Genomic DNA, 16546 nt, shown 5'->3' on the forward strand with positions numbered 1-16546 from the left:
ACCTGGCCAAGGAGCTGTGAGATTTATTAATCTCTGGTAATAACCACTGTAGACTCCTCTGGTTTTATTTTAAGCCTATTTGCATTTATGGCACAGCAGAAAACAAATCAGGGGACCTGAATTCATCAGGCAGAACAGCATTTGTTTTGTTCTATGAATGTCTGAATGGGGAAGGGGAAAGAGAGAATGAACAAACACCCTTACCTGAGACTCATAGAGCTTCTCCTTCCTGTTTGCTACCTCGTTCCGGATAATTGTCCCAATATACTCAATGACCATTGTGTGCTTTTCAATGTCTCGAGCAGCATATAAACCCAGGCCCTACAGAAAGTGCACTGAGAGTTAATAACTTTACACTCACCATGCCTCAAACCAGCAGTGGAAAGGGGAGACAGAGAAACAGCATTGATAATAACTGATGCAGTCACAGCCCAATGCAGAATCCAGCCTCACACAGATCCCAGAAAACTTGGCCACTGTCTTGGTGAGAAAGCTGCTCTTACCCCTCTGATACTGACTGTGCAAAAGTTATAAATTCCAAATAAATCAAAGTGGGTGCTGCTAGACCAGAGACACCTGAGAGGAACCCAGGCCCAGCAAAGTCCAGCCTGAAATAAACAACAACCGCACCCACACACGGCTACATTAGTGACAAAGCTTTTCCAAAACAGACTGTGGCAAACCAGCAGCATCACATAAAGTGATGGATTTTATACTCATGAAGGCAAGCTCTTCCTGTTGGCCTTGTACCACTTCATGCTTCCACCGTGTATTTCTATTTTTATTAAGTTTTACTATGGCTTTGAGGAATGGGCTAAAAAACCCAAACAACAAACCACCCCAAAACTTAAATAAATAGTTTTTCTAAATGACCATAACAATTTTTTAAGATATTTACAGTAATTAGCAAGAAATCTTACTTAAGGTAAATCTGTTTAGCACAATTGATGTGCCACTTAAAAATTGCCAATTTTGGAACAAGACTGGAAGGAATTTTACAATAGGTTTAGTTTCAAATTTTCATTTGGATTCAATAAATACTTATATATAAAATATGACAACTACAAAATTTAGCTGTAAAACAGATATTAATAAAAGCATATGTAATTTTTTTGCTCTCCATTTCCTGAAGCTGGAGCTGACCTGAATGCGAGAGCGAGCCAGGTAGACGTTGGATTTCCACTCGGTTTTCATCTTGCGGTACTGAGAGGACTTGGAATGGACGAACTGTTTGCTGTAAGGCGCGTTCAGCTCCCCCGTGACTGTGCTCTGAAAGGACTTCGATGTGCTGGTGCTATTCAAGGTGTGAGGCCTGTAGGAATTGGGCATGTAACAGGAAAGAATACAAGAAAAACTGAAGATTTCTCTGAAAACAGCCAGGAGACCCAATAAAAATCCTCTGAGACACACAGACACTTAAAGCCAGCTAGCAGAGACACAAAGCGGTTCCTCTGACTGGGGCATGCACATTCACAGCCAAGGACGACAGGGTTTGTAAGCAGCAGACGAAAGCACAAATAACCCTAAAGCAGCCTATAAACCCTGGGCTGTACTATGTGAAATTAAAACAAAATACCTTAACACAAACCTCTTGACATGGGTACTCATTTTAGGCTCGGCACGGGCACAGCCCGTGGGGTTGATGGCAAGAGGAAGTTCCATTAAGGGGTTTCGGCCGTAACGGAAAGTGTAGTTCTCACAGGCCTCAACCCCTGGCAGCTGCAAAATAAAAGAGACAGAAAGAAAAAAAAATACAAATAATTACATGCTTAATTATGTAACTAAATGTTTACTTTTCCACACTTCTTTCTGTTCCCCTCACATGTGCCTATCCAACAAGTGGGAACATCCAGCAAGAACTGGGGTGGTGAACTCACCGACTCTGCAATCCTGGCCACTGCAGAGACTGTCAAACCAAAGAGGTCTTCACCCTTCAGATAGCCAGGGAACAGCTGGAGCATTTCAGATTCTTTTCTAACAGAAGCAACGGGCTCCAGGATTTTATCCCACACACCTACACAACCATTGGGAGACAATTACAGTTACCAAAAAATATAAAAACTATTGCACTTGGTTTTAAAACAAATGCCCGAGGATGTGGGAATCAGAACCCAGCACTGAGAAAGCTTTTGTCTTTAATTGCCTACACAAGCAGACCAGGATCTAAAAAGTGGAGAATGATTTGCTGAATTGCTAATTTTTGGGATTTAACAAACACCAAACACACTGTTGATTCTGCACCCTCAGTTCTCAGAAATTAAGCTTTCAGTGTTCTCAGCATGGAAACTTTCAGTCCTCTGACAAGAACATGGGCAGGTTTCTCTTGAAAAATCCTGCAGAAGTATTATATATTCCATTTCCACCGATTGTAGTCAGTCCTCACTCTATGAGGTTATCAATACGGACAGCACCATGGTCTTGAGACCCAGAGGGTTACAGGCTTCCAGCACATCCACGAGCCAATTTCCAAGATCTACCCACATGTTTATGGACACCCTGACATTACCCACCCTGAGAATAACTCAGCTGTTTTATAGAGCTCCCTAGCTTGAGCCCAGCTGATTTGAAGATAATTGAGCAGTGGCTCTGTGTTTAAACAAAGTCACTCTGCTGGCTTTCCTACTGCTTTAGTTTATTTTCAACAATCAACTTGGGTCTCCTCTGTGGACTTGGAACAATTCTTCTGATCTGCCGCTTATACAATTTCTTCAGAGGTGTTCACAGTCTTCACAGCAAGGTATTAAAAATGGGCCCTGGAAGCTCACTATAAACATTATGTTATAACAGTGCCTGCAACAATTGCTTCAAACAAGTACCATACCACAGGAACCAGCACTACCACAATGAACAGCAAAGCCACGAACTGATGATCTCATACACAGGATTTACCTTTAGGTGTCGTGTCAGTCAGGACCAGATCCTCGTGGCCCTGCTCCAGCACCTTGATGACGAAGAGCGGGAGCCCGTCCTTCTCCTCGATGGAGCAGAGGTAGCGGCAGCGCCTGTTGGCGTAGCGCATGCTCCAGTACAGCCGGCTGGCCTCGTAGCCCACGGGGAAGAGAGCTTTGCAGGAGTGGAAGGCCTGCATCTGCTGAGGCAGCAGCTGGCCCACGGCGTGGAAGATGAGGCTGCCCACGCGGAAGGTGTGGTCGCGCTCGCCGCGCTGCACGATGCTGGCGATCTGCCGCACCTCGTCGCGCTGCACGTACACCCTCCGGAACACCGCGAAGTAACTCAGCTCCTGCTCGTGAGTTCCCTTTGGTTTGTGCATGGGGCAAAGCATGGTCTTGTCTTTAAAGAACATGCATTGTGCTTTAATGGCACAGGTAAAGTGATAAATATTGGTGCACCTTAACCTGTGGCAACCGCTGGTGGCACCCATTTTGTGACAGAACATGCATTTCATCTGCAGGCCTCTCCGCAGTGCTAGTTCCACGTTTATTAAGGCACCAGCTTGTGTCTCGTAGACTTCTGTAGACCAAAGAGCACAGTTCAAATGGACCCAAAGGTCTAAATCCAGGTTGAGAAGCCTTGCTGGTCCATCAGTTAATCCGTCACCTTCCTCGTGACAGAAGCAACATTTCCTGTAGTCTTTAGGCACGGGGTCGGGTTTAAGGGTTGTGCCCAGTTTTTTAAGAAATTCATCTATTTCTTCTTCACAAGGAGGTTTGAATGATCCTTTAGGAATCACAATCTGAATGCTCCACTTTTTCCATTTCATCCCTTTCCATTTTTTACTGGGAGGCCGGCAGTCCTCCAGACTGCTGTGTATTGCTTTTAACCTGGGTTTGAGTTTCACTGTTACCTTCAGCTCATCCGGTTTCGCCTCCACCTTGGCTGCTTCAAACGCAGGGGGGAACATGATGGGGGGTGATGAGGGTGGAGAAACCTTTTCCTGCAGCTGAGGCAGACAGTGGACATCCAAAGTGGAGATGTTGTTGCTGTACTGATGGAATGCTTTGGGAGGCCTCTCCTTCATCGGCGACTGTGGCAGGGTTGGGACCGATTCCTGATAATCAACAGAAAACTCTCTAAGAAAAAGATCCTAAATTTGTTCATCATTAAGTACAACCTGAAAACAAGGGCAGTATGGGAGAGGCTTCTCCAAATGCCTAAAAGGAAGATGCAGCAACTGAGAAAGATGGAAATTATGCTGACCCAGGTTACTGCAGCTTGGGCCAGGACTTGGAGCAGGAGCCTACCTAGAATATGGTGCCCCTTTAATACATGAGAGAAAGCACAAATAATCCTTTGTTCACGTTCTGAATGCAAAACTCAATTGCCCTTGGTGAGCTGACTGACAGCTTTAGTTCTTAGGGATTCTTAGAAAGTTTTGTTATAGCACAAAGTAACCTTAAAATATGGGTCACAGAACTAATTTAAAACCCAAGAATCTGGTATTTGGTAGAAGTGGAAAATTTAGAACTAATGCCGCGTATTTTTTTCCTGGAAAGAAGTGAGGAGGATTTCCTGCAGTTCTGGATTAGATACAACTTGAGGACTTAAAACTATTCAGTCACAGTAAAGAAGAATTGTATCTGCAGAGATTTGTGAAAAAAAACCAACCAAACAAAAAAAACACAAACCAAACCAAACCAGACCAAAACAAGAAAACAAACCCTATGATGAAAAACAAAAACAACAAAGGAAGTTTAGATTATTAAGTGCTTAACGTGGTTTGTGTGATTAATCTTGAAAGAGTAAATTAAAGGATCAAGAGGCTGAACATGACATTTAATTAACTTAATTAGGTGCATGCTGATGCACTTGTAGAGGAATGTTACCCTGTTTATACACAACTGAAAATGAGCTACATGGGATATTAAAAGGATATGGATGGAGTTATCTTCTCCAGGTTTCATTTTTAAAATGCAGTTCCTCCTGAGAAAGTAAGCAGGATGCACCTGAAGAAAGGCTATACAGTCTATACAGGACTATGAGAACACATTAATTAGGTAAAGTTTGAAGGACACAGCCTGTTCTGTTCAATGGTTTAGGGGAAAAAAGGTAAATTTGATCTAGAAACAGCAAAAGACAAGTTAATTCTCAACAATTTTTAACTGTGAGAAACTCAGCAGGATCATTTAGTCTTCAGTGAAGACTATTTTATTTTTAATGATTAAATAATTCAATAAACTGAAGTTCACCTTACTCTGACACTGAATTACCCCTGACACAGCAAGAAATGATGCTCTGTTTCTCTCAGGTGTCAGACACCCCTCGCAGTGTCTGCAGGTAGAGAACTACAGCAGAATATTTGGGACTATCTGAGAAAATTCCACCTTCAGCTGAATTAACTTCTCCAGATGTACTTCTCCAGCAATAAGAACCTCCATTTCCTGATCACTGCCAGCTCACAGGCTCCTTACTGGTGTTTTGGTAATCAATGCTTTACAATGGCAGCTTCACCCAAATAAAGTCAGGGAACAGGATCCTATTTTCCCAGTTACACAGAACAAATTAAATTCTTTTTACAAACTGCTGGTCAATTCTTATTTTCACAGCAATAATTTTATTTTGAACTGTAGGAGTCAAATCCAAATGCAGGATATATCCCTTAAAAACATGTCTTTGGTTGTTTACAATGCCCAGAGAAGTTGAATGACTGATTTTTTGAGACTGCATCTTCAAAGCCTGGGAGGGCAGTCAAAGGTGGTGGCTTTTCTCCCATGCATCTGTCAGACACAAAGTTCTGCAAATATGATTTTTACTTCATGCTGCTGGTTCAGAATCTCAGTGTCTGAATACAGAGCAATTAATTTCTAAACCTCTCAAATGAAGTGCAAGCTTCCCCCCCGGCCCCTTTCTGTTCTCCAACAAATAGCTGCAATAATTTCAGCTCACTAGGGTCTGCCAGTGTTTGATACTTACTTTGTTCTCTGAGTTTTTTGCTTGCACAGCTGCTGAATAAAGAACAAAGCAGTTGTTGCTACAGAATACAATGTCCTTCATTTTATCTGAGCCTTCTTGGGAATCCTGGGAATCAAACACAGAAGAGTGTAAGAAGTGCATTTTAATACCATTCTTCACATAGCAAGTGTAATGAAACAAGTCTTCCAATCTAGTTGGAAACTCTTTTTATTTGTAGAACATTTGTGAAATAATGAGGGATGCTGTGATATAAATACTTGATTATTTGACAGATCTAACATTACCACCACCTACACCCTTGTTCTTCAGCATTTCCTGCCTTTCACAGAAGTTTAACAATCAAAATAAAGCATTCTACACCATGCACCCATCTGCTCCATAGGCACTCTTGCAAAGCAAAATCCATTTCCTTTTATCTTTTGATGGCAAAAGAATGTCTCATTTCAGCCTAATCAATGCCAGATCACACTGTTTTATCTACTGATCCATCTGCAGAACCTTACTGGGAATTCAGGGCATTCCTGTCTGTATGAACCCTTTACTCTATTCAAGTTCTGGCTATGTCTTCGTGGTGTAGTCACCTCCTGGTCACTGAAGAGCAATGGCATTTTATGAAAGAATGACAGCTCCCAGAATAAGGACAAGAAATTGCAACTGAAATCTGATTCCTGCCCAGGAAGAGTGCAAGTGTTCCTGCTCTTACAGTAAAATTCCTGACACAGCAACCTGGCTGCCTCACAAATTAGCTTTTTTTGAACTGAGGTCCCCAAGAGGTCAGGGAAGGAGGTTGGTAGCAGAGCTTTGAGAACTCACATAGATGGGATCTGTTTTATGAAAAGTACTGGAATTCACTGTGTATCAGTAACAACAAATTTGCCATTTTTCAGCTGCACTACAAATGTGTTTGAATGTCCCACCCTGAATTAGGACACACAAGGAAGGGGGACTACACAGGAAGCTGAAGTGCTCTTGGCCTGGCAGGACAAGCAGGACTTTGTGCCATTCCTTGCTTTAAGGAGCCCCAGCTGAGTGCAGGGGCCTGCCCTGGGCACCTCAGAACTGACCTGTTTGAGGAAGGGCAGGTCTTTGAAGGATTTCCTCACACCACTGCCCAGAACCACGACCTTGCAGTGGGAGCACCAGCGAGGCCTCAGTGCTGAGCCTTCTGCCATGTTCTGGCTGTGATCCTTGTAGCCAGCCAGACCTGGGGAACAGATGATCTGTCAGAGGCTGTACCAATTTCATCAGGGATCACAGTATTTATTCTTCACTGGTCTACAGGACTAGCACCCTCCTGGACAGGGTGTGGAAGAAGGCTTTAAACTTTGACCTGATACACAAATTGTATAAATCAGACCTAAAACAACAGTGCAAACCAGGAAAAAACACAATCTTGTGTAAAAAAGAAGACAAAATAAACTAAGATAGGAATGCAGGTTTAAATAACCATGTTGGGCTTTCCAGCATGGCAACAACCTTTCTGAATGATGTATTTAAAACCAGACTGGACAAAAAAATCCCTAATAATGTTAAAAATTATGGGAGAAATGCCTCACTGACAGCGATGTCAGAGATGGATGAGAACTACTCATGGTTAAATCCAGATGCATCCATATGACCATATAAGAAGAGAAAAATTTTACTTGGAACAAGAATCAATTACTGCATTCTAGAGCATGGATTTATGAGGCTGAAATGCATCAGTACTGATCAGTTAAACCCTGGTACTGCACACTTGGAAGCTAAAGCCCACTCACCATTGCTGTTGGCAGGGAATGGCACATTGGGCTGCTTCAGTCCATAGGGCCCCACCATCCTGGCAGGTGCCATGGATCCTGCCTGGGGACCCTGCAGCAGCAAGTGCTGCCTGTACTCCATAGGTGGGTTCCCTCTGTGAGTGTTGGTGGCTGCCATGGAGGATGGGACATCTGGAGCATTGCTGACCTCGTAACTGTTGGGAATTCTGACATGGAGCAGGTTGGAGAATGCTGCTACAACGCTACTGATGTTCTGAAAACAGTAATAAAAACAAACCTTTGTTCACATCTGACAAGCAGTTCAGACACCAGAGATACAAACTATTCATAAGATTGCAACAGCAGTGTTATTGCACTGTAACCCCCTCAGAGTCACTATATAGAAACCAAATCAACTGCTGCTGTACTCTATGTAATACAGGCTTATTACTTTTACCTCAGCAGCTGTGGGATGTAAAGTAATTGCTACAGAGATAAGGCCAGATTTAGGACCATTCTGGGATGGTCCAAGCTGGGAGGAGAAGAAGCCAGAACCAGGTAATGCTCCTGAACCAGGTTCTGACTTTATGTAATTCCTTTTGGCTTCTGAACCTGAAATAAAACAGAATACAGCATGTTAATCCTACACTTACGGGAATAGAGAGAAAAACTCCTAGTTCTAAGTGTTCATTCTGCTGCAGCCTCACCTTTCCCAGTGCTGCTGGGTAGGATGGGAATGATGGGAGAGGGGACAGGCTCTGGGTTCTCCTCCTTTACAACCGACAAGTCTGGGTAGCGACTGATCTCCATTCCCACCACGCTTTCAGGAGAGGAAGAAGGGACAAAGCTGTCAGGAGTGTCCCTGTCCTCACAGTGATCTTGAACCCTGGAACAAAACCCAAAAGAGCTGTTTGGGAAATGGACTAAACCTTTGGTAAGCCAAAGTTATAAATCATGACAGGGAACTAAAATGAACTTGCTTGTTGCTACTGGTCTTGGAACACAAGGAGGTGGTTGGCCATCATCTGGGTATCTCATATTCCACTGCATACATATTCCATTTCTTGGGAAAGATCCATGAAGAAAAACAAAGACACTAACAAAGCCAAACCCTCTGTTCCCCATGGCTCTATCTACCAGGGTAAAAAATGAGCATTTAATATTTGAGCTGTTTTAATATTTAAACAGTCTGGCCTTTGTCCATATCCAGTGTTTCACAGACACCCATATTTTGGGCAGGCAAGTGAAAGGGAGGCAAAAGGGAAAATCTCTGCAGGGAGACTCATGTTCCAGCCAGTGCTTCTCACCTGGGAAACTGAGCTGAGCTGTGCAGTTTCAGGCTGGCTCTTGCACAGTCCTGCTGCTGCTACAGCAGTCACATCACTACAGCAGCACACTGCTCCAGGAAATGCATCTATTTGTACAATTTTCTTCCACTTTTAAAAGATAAAGGTAAGGAATTCCAAACAATTTAACAGAATCTAGAGTCTAGCAATGGCTGAGATCACTTACTTAACTATGCTGCTTTTTACACATGGAATGTTAAGAATAAAAATGATCACATTCCATTCTCTGCCCTTCTGTGGCTGTGCACAAAGAATTTTATTTCTCCACACCTTCACAGTCTCATCCACTAAAAGATCACAGAATCTGCTCCAAATACCTTTGTGAAGATGTCAAGGAAAACCTACCTTAACTCCTCCTGGTTGTTGTGAGGTGGTGTTGGAAGTGAAGCAGGAACATCCACAGTTTTGGGGCCCTGAGCCATTGCTCTGGCTAATAAATCATCTTGTGGTCTGAAAGGCAACTGGAACTGCTTTGGCCCCAGAGCTTTGGTAACTGAAACCAGAAAGGCACAGCACAATGAGACATCTGGGCAGCTCTTTCAGTGACAGACATGCTGTCTGCTGGGTGTGGGTGGGGCCTGATGGTGACACCACTCTCAGACACTTGGGAGTTCAAAAAATTGTGACCATTCAGGACTAACTTCCATTTTTACAAAAACCTGCAGGTTTTGAGCAAACAGGGCTTGAAAGGCTTTTGAGTGTATCTGTTGCCACTATGAGATGATGTTTATTTACTTAAAAAACCCACAAAACTACAAAAAATTAAACATTTTATAACAACAAAGGAAAAGCGGTGTGAAAAAAAGGATTTTAATCATTGAATAGTCTTTAAGAAGAGCCAGTATAAAGAACAGAAAGCAATTTGAACTTGTCCAAACTGTAAGCATCAGGAAATACATATTGACTGCACACATTCTGGATAGGCTGCTTTGAGCTCACTCAACCAAGGAGCTCACGCCAGTCACTTGTACTGGATCCAAAAAACTGATATTAAGGTTTTCTCTTTCATTTCTTAAGATTATGTCTGGCTCTCAACATGTCAAAGGGAACAAGACAAAGGCACCAATACCTGACACTATACTGGTGTAAAATACTGCTGGCTAGTAATAATTATAACCTTGAAAAGTCTGGGCATTTTGTTTTTAAAAAGCATTATTGCAACAGGAACATCCTAGGAGGTAACCTGGAGGAGACTGAGGGGAGACCTCCCAGCAGCCTCCAGCTTCCTCATGATGGGGGGCAGAGGGGGAAGTGAGGATCTGTTCTCCCTGATCACCAGTGAAAGGACCCAAGAGAATGTCCTGAAGTTGTGTCAGGGGAGGTTTAGGTTGTGTATCAGAAAAAGGTTTTTCACCCAGAGGGTGGTTGGGTACTAAACAGGCTCCCAGAGCAGTGGTCACAGCACTGAACCTGACAGAGCTCTCAGGCACAAGGTGGGACTGTCCTGTGCAGGGCTGGGAGCTGGACTCAACGATCCTTGCGGGTCTCTCCCAACTCAGCACAGTTGTCATTGTAAGATGTGTTTTGCCATTTGCTACAAACAGGAGTTTACAGCACCAACACCCAGCTTACCATCGTGGCCTCCCAGCACTGCAGCCTTGCCAGCGAGCTCCTCCGTGGTGGCAAAGCCATTGACCAGCTTCTGGCAGGCCACGGGCGGCGGCGTGGGAGGCAGAGAGGCCGGGGGCGTCGGGGGGTTGCTCAGATTGTTCTGCTGCATGACAGAATCAAAGAACCATCCATCAGCATGGGACACAGGGAGACAACCTGCCTTGTTTCACTACCAGACAGTGGAACCCACTCAGAGTTTTACACTCAAATGTAGAACCAAAGAACTATCCCTAGATGATACCCAAGCATGTGACAGAAAGGTTCTGCTGTAAAAGACACAAATGGATTTTCTTACATCAGTGGTATCAGAGAAATAGTTCACATGAACAAACACTGCCAAATACATTACCAAAAGAATACCTGGCTGAACTGCTCACAAAAACACATGAAGAACATTTAAAAAAATACCATTTTAACGAAGAACATTTCAAGAAACAGTTTCAAAAGTTCCTACAGTTCCAGCAAAGTCTCAACTCCATGCTAAGAGCTATTCCACAGTAACTCTGCAGCTCCATGAACAAGACAGCTTCCCCAGCTGTCAATGAAGGGGAAGCTGCCTCAGGTTCAGCACAGGATGAGCTGTCACTGAAGCAGCTCCCCTAGAGCAGCAGACACTCTGCATATTCACACTCTGGGCTACTTCTCACCAGTTTATTCAACTGCCCATGCTTAAAATGAAAATTAAATGAGAACTTCAGTATCTGTAGTTGCAGCAGTCATACCCACAAAGCTAATCCTCATTACTTATTTTTGACCACAACAACTATTTCTGTAGGTCCCATTCTCAGCTTACACACTGTACAAGTCTGCAGGAAACATCACTGGTTTTAGCAGGTTTTTATATTAGGGTATCCAAGCAGCAAATTTGATTCTGTCTGTTCAGTATCTCATTGCTCTCCCAATATTGCCACACTGATTTCAGAGACTGAGTTTTAAATGGTGTGGGTTATTAACTCATCAACAAACAGTCTATTTTGTTCAGAGTTCCCAGGTTCTTAGTTAGGGCTTGGTGGGCAAATGAGAAAATGTCTATTTCTTATTTAATTCACATTAAGAAATGCTTTAATGCTTTCAATGACTTTGCAAAGTACTGAGAATTCAGTTTTTTTCGCTCCACAAAACTGTAATTACAATTTTCATTATTTAGAATCCATTTGTTAAAAGAGTATTTGCAGATTTTAATTAATTTACAACAACACAGTTTCCAGAACCAATATCCACTTTCAGAGAGTAAAACAATGGTGACTGTTTCACCACTGCACTATCTAGTCTAGCAATAGAAGGTTGTTTTGTTTCTAGTTGCATAAAAGGCAAAAATTCTGACTAGGAGTAATAGCATCATGGACTTTTCTTCACACAGAGCACACACAACAGTAATCCAAATTAAAACCATACCTTGTAAATGAGTTGGGAGTAGTAATCTGAAGCCCCATCAAGAGTAGCACTACCAAAACTTCCCACAAGTCGACTTCCACCATTTAGCTGGCCACTGCCATAGGGGAGAAAGTGTGCAAAGCTCACTCCAATTATTGGTTCCACCAAAGGCAGAAGAGAAAGTTGCTGTATTAAAAGAAAAAAAAAAAAAAAAAGTCAGAAATTAAGTCCAAAACAGAACACTGCAATTCTCCAGTCAGGAGAGTGGTTTCTAGTTTAAAAAGAAGAATTGGAATTTATCCACTGTCAGGAAACTGTCAAACACAGGACTCTCTGTTAAGGGATGTTGTCTCCTGTTCAGCTCTAGCTCCCTGCCAGCTCATCCAGAGGCTGCTAGAGCTGACAGGAACTCTGTGGCTTTGGGACTACCTGCCATGTCAACTCATCTTCCAAAATTAAACAAACCCCAAACTTTAAACTCCCTGATTTTGTGGAAGTTCACATTTTTCCCACCCTGTGCTCAAATCTGAATGAAAACATCAACTTCCCCTGGGAGAAATCCAGTGTTCCACATGGCCTCTGGACTGCCTTTCCCAGCCCCTGCACACCCACCTGTTTCAGCTGGATGAAGGTATCTGCATTAGGATAAACAGCCTGCTTTTCTTCTTCCTCTTTTTTCCTTTTCTTGGACCGAGGAGCTGCCTTCTCTCCCGTCCTCTGAGCCCTCTTGTTTCTCTGCTTCTTGGTTTCAGGTCCTACATCTGTTCTCTGGAGATGGCTGTTACTGCACCCAAATGCACCTTGCATCTGGACTCCTGCAGTTTGCTGGTGTGAAAGAAGGAAGTGCAGCAGAATTTTTGACATGTTAATAGTACACAGCTCACTCCGATTTACTGTACAACTCTGAAAGCACAGGCAGAGAGTCGTAAATCTCACTGATAACAAAGTGTATTTTACTGGCAGGTGGAACTGCTAAACTGTCCCTACAGACAGAATTATGACCTCCCATTAACACCACTGACATCTGAAAACATCATTAAAAACTCACAGGCCAGCAACATTCTCTTTTGAATATCCCCTAAAATAAAGTTACATGTGCATGAAACCTTGGAGATGTTCACAAGGGCCTAATGAAAGACAGACTTGGTGGCAAAAGAAAAGTGTAGAAGTTAATATAATACAAAAGTATCTTGAGGTTAGGAATAAAAAAAGTGTTGTGAAACATTTCTGGATTGTAGCACTTGCTTAAATACTTCCAGTACAAATCTGCAAAGCCCTTCTTTCCATGGAAGCATAGCTGGGTAAATGGAATCACAATGGGACTCTCTCTAATGCTACAGGGGGCAAGGCAAGCCCAAAAGAAAGTAAATTTCTTTATTATTTTAACAACTTATTATTTTAAACAGCTCTACAGGACTCCTACCACCAGTCTTCTAATACTCCTATCACATGTTTTAACTGCTGATATTTAACACTTAATTACCTCCTGCTCACTATTACTGTTACTTTTATGACTGTTTATTCATTTTAAATACATTTAAATTTTAAGAAAGAATTTAGAGTTTAGGTAGTCAAAACCCAAAAGCAGAGAGTAAGATTACAATAAAATTACCAACAAGTCTAAGTATACTCTACCTCCACAGAAAGCATTTTTCTTTAGGTGTGTTTTTTGAGTACCTTATAAATTAATAAATCATACAGACGACTCAGGTGGAGTCACAGAAGCAGCACCCAGACACATCACATTCTGTACAGACACACACCAGTGAGTAATTAGGAATCATACTGCAAAATCCTGCCTTAATATTAGGAAATAGTATTTCTAAAGACAATTTTCTGTAGAAAAATACTTCTTTTGTTTTGCATTTTAGTGAATTCCTGAATATGCTGATCTAAGAATCCGTATTACAATTTATTTTGTTTTCAACACAGTTTTCAACTAGAGGAGAAAAGGCAGGAAAGAGGCAAAAGTTCCTTAAAGCCATTTCCTCCACCCTCCCACAGTGCCCACAGTAAGGCACAGACTAGGCTGGACTGCTGCTGACCCCAGTGTAACAAAACCAGTACCAGGCTCACCATTCCTTCAGCTGGACTCTGCTTCTCTGCTAACTTTTTATCCCCAGAAGCCTCTTCTTCTGCTCGGCCACTGCTCTCTGGTTTCTGATTTAGAAGAGATGAGGACTTCTTGTTTTTTAGCAGGTGTTTCAGCAGTTCATTCCCTGACTCCCCTTTGGCTGATGGAGCACTAGGTGGCTGTGCTGGACTCGGAGCTGAAGAGGTTGGCTGTGAGGTGATCTTATCCTCCTCCACCTTAATACTGCTTGGATTTTCTGGTTTAGGCTCAGTTTGACCTGAGCATTGATCAGTTTCTGCCTTTTCCAGTTTAACTTCTTGGAGGCTGGTGGGTGTGTCCATTTTAACCTTTTCAGCCTCTGCATTCCCCCCAGGCTGTTTCTGGGACCCAGGGAGCTTCCCCTCCAGCTCTGGGGAGCTCTGGCTCTCTCCTGTGCTGGATGTCAAGGGGCCTGTTAGCTCCAGGGACTCCTGCTCATCCTGGTGCCGCGGCTCATTGGGGGTGTTCACTGTGGGGGTGGAGGTAGCATCAGAAATGGTTGGGGTTGATGGTGCAGTGATATCCGAGTGTGGAGTTGACGGGGCTTTTATGGACTCGGCATCGTCGTCCTTTTTCTTCTTCCGCGTCCTTTTCTTTTTGCCTTTCTCTTCTGGGATGATGTCAGAATACAGCTGGATGAGAGACTGGCCTGACACAGGGATGTTTGCAGCCTGGGGCACACCAGTGTCCGACCCACACGGGGCACTGCCCCCCAGCACTGGAGATGAAGGTACAGCAGAAGGGAACGGAGGCCTGACCTGGTTCTGTGTAAAGGCAGCCCCAGGGAGATTCCCGTGAGTTTGTTTTACATTATGGAAATTGGGAGCTCCACCTGGAACAGCAGATGCATCAGGTCCAAAAGCTGCAGGTCCCACTGGCCTTCGCTCTGTGCTTTGTATGAAACTGGTGGCAGGAGGGGAGGTCACAGCACCCTGCTGCAGGATCTGCCCCATCTGCTGCTGCTGCTGTGGGGATGGCTGCAGGGGCCGAGGGGTTTGCATGAAATCACAAGGCAGCTCAGAATTGAAGAAAGGTATCTGAGACAAGGATGTTTTGTTATTCAGCTCAGGCCCCATCATACTGTGCTGCTCCAGCTCCATCCTCTGCTGCAGAGCTCTCTGCCGATCCACCTCCTGCATCAGCTGGATGCGCTGCCGCTCCTGTTGCTCCCGCAAGCGCTCCTTCCGCTCCCGCTCCTGGAAACTTTCACTGAAAGGGTTGTTGTCCTCAAACTCCACCCTTGGGGGTGGCCCTGACTGAGCAGCTGCATTTGGGCCAGGCACAGGAGCGGGTGCACCAGGAGTGATGGGCAGTGGTGTCATTGGAGGCTGCATCCTTGCAGGGTTCATGGAAATGTGACTCGCAGGGGCGTTTGCAGATTGCCATCCAGACAGATTCGGCATCCTGGCGGGGTTGGATTGCCCAGGGATCACCACTGCGTGCTGCTGATGCTGGAGCTGCTGTGCCACCATGGGGAAGCTCTGCTGATTCATTGCTGGTGCTGCTCCTCCTGGAACCATGGGAGGCTGGGCCTGGACCCCTGGCATTATGGAATGTGGGGCCATCCCACACTGCTGCTGCTGCTTGATCCGGTATTCCTCAATCAGCTCCGCGTGCTCCTTCTGCTGCTTCCGGATCTAAACATTGAAAGAGTCATTATTCACCTCTGCCTCCAACTGCCTGTGTAAGGAGCATAAACCATGTAACTCACCACTGCAATTCCAGGAGAACACAAACCTCAGGCCAAGCCAGCATTTCTTCACTGTTTTTAATGCTCAACAGCCATTATTTCATTAGAAATACTCCCCAGCCCAAGCCTTCAGACAAAACAGCAGTGCCTCAAAGTTCTAGTTACACACCAAGAATGACTGTGCTAGAGAATATACAAACCTAAACCAGCAGTGATCCTTGGCCTACAGATCTTATCCATGCACAGGATACCAACAGTTGGGAGCAGATAGTAAAAGGGAAACAATGAGATGGATGATGTTCACACATTAGCAACATTTTTAAAAAAAGATCTAACTGCAAAGGAAAAGTTTGCAGGAAAACAGTGATGGATATTCCTATTTGTGCACAGGCAGATCCTCAAACATCTCACATCAGATGAAAATTGCAACTGCTGCTTGAAAATTTAAAGACCAAAATAAACTCAACATGGATACTACAAGTTACGCCTTGTAGTTTAGATGGACAGGATAAGTTGAGGGAAGGACACAACACTGTAAACTGGACAAGTAAGAGCCTTTCAGAAACACTGCAGAGACTCAACTAAACTTGTGTCAAAAAAATGAAAGGATTTGCAACTCAGTGGTCGATGACAGAAAATCTCTCTCATTTCTGTTCATTTGATTATGACTTTCATAGCTTATATAGGGATAAAAAAGACCTGTAACATATTTCAAATTGTGTGATAGCCCTCTCCTTTACCTGAAGCAAGGACTAAGAGAGAAAAAGCTCAGGGTAACAGTGATGCCACAGGACACACTTCAGGC

At 43.8% G+C, this 16546-nt stretch overlaps 1 protein-coding gene across 13 annotated transcripts in view; it reads right to left on the bottom strand.

The window, feature by feature from the left end:
* The window catches only part of KMT2C (lysine methyltransferase 2C), a 190884-nt gene that overhangs the window by 3205 nt on the left and 171133 nt on the right, over window positions 1–16546 (bottom strand). For 12 of the 13 annotated variants that reach the window (XM_079301725.1, XM_079301717.1, XM_079301728.1 and 9 more), the window contains 15 exons: window positions 14015–15688; window positions 12551–12763; window positions 11960–12124; window positions 10526–10667; window positions 9299–9446; window positions 8315–8493; window positions 8065–8219; window positions 7629–7881; window positions 6936–7075; window positions 5872–5976; window positions 2890–4009; window positions 1878–2014; window positions 1577–1719; window positions 1144–1312; window positions 205–321 (listed from right to left, as the gene is read on the bottom strand). In XM_079301725.1, coding sequence (XP_079157851.1) covers window positions 205–321; window positions 1144–1312; window positions 1577–1719; window positions 1878–2014; window positions 2890–4009; window positions 5872–5976; window positions 6936–7075; window positions 7629–7881; window positions 8065–8219; window positions 8315–8493; window positions 9299–9446; window positions 10526–10667; window positions 11960–12124; window positions 12551–12763; window positions 14015–15688 — 4860 coding nt within the window. The remainder of the gene's footprint in view (window positions 1–204; window positions 322–1143; window positions 1313–1576; window positions 1720–1877; window positions 2015–2889; window positions 4010–5871; window positions 5977–6935; window positions 7076–7628; window positions 7882–8064; window positions 8220–8314; window positions 8494–9298; window positions 9447–10525; window positions 10668–11959; window positions 12125–12550; window positions 12764–14014; window positions 15689–16546) is intronic. The other variant, XM_079301722.1, reaches the window with a different exon arrangement.

This window comes from Erithacus rubecula, assembly GCF_903797595.1.
Source record: "Erithacus rubecula genome assembly, chromosome: 3".
Lineage (NCBI taxonomy): Eukaryota > Metazoa > Chordata > Aves > Passeriformes > Muscicapidae > Erithacus > Erithacus rubecula.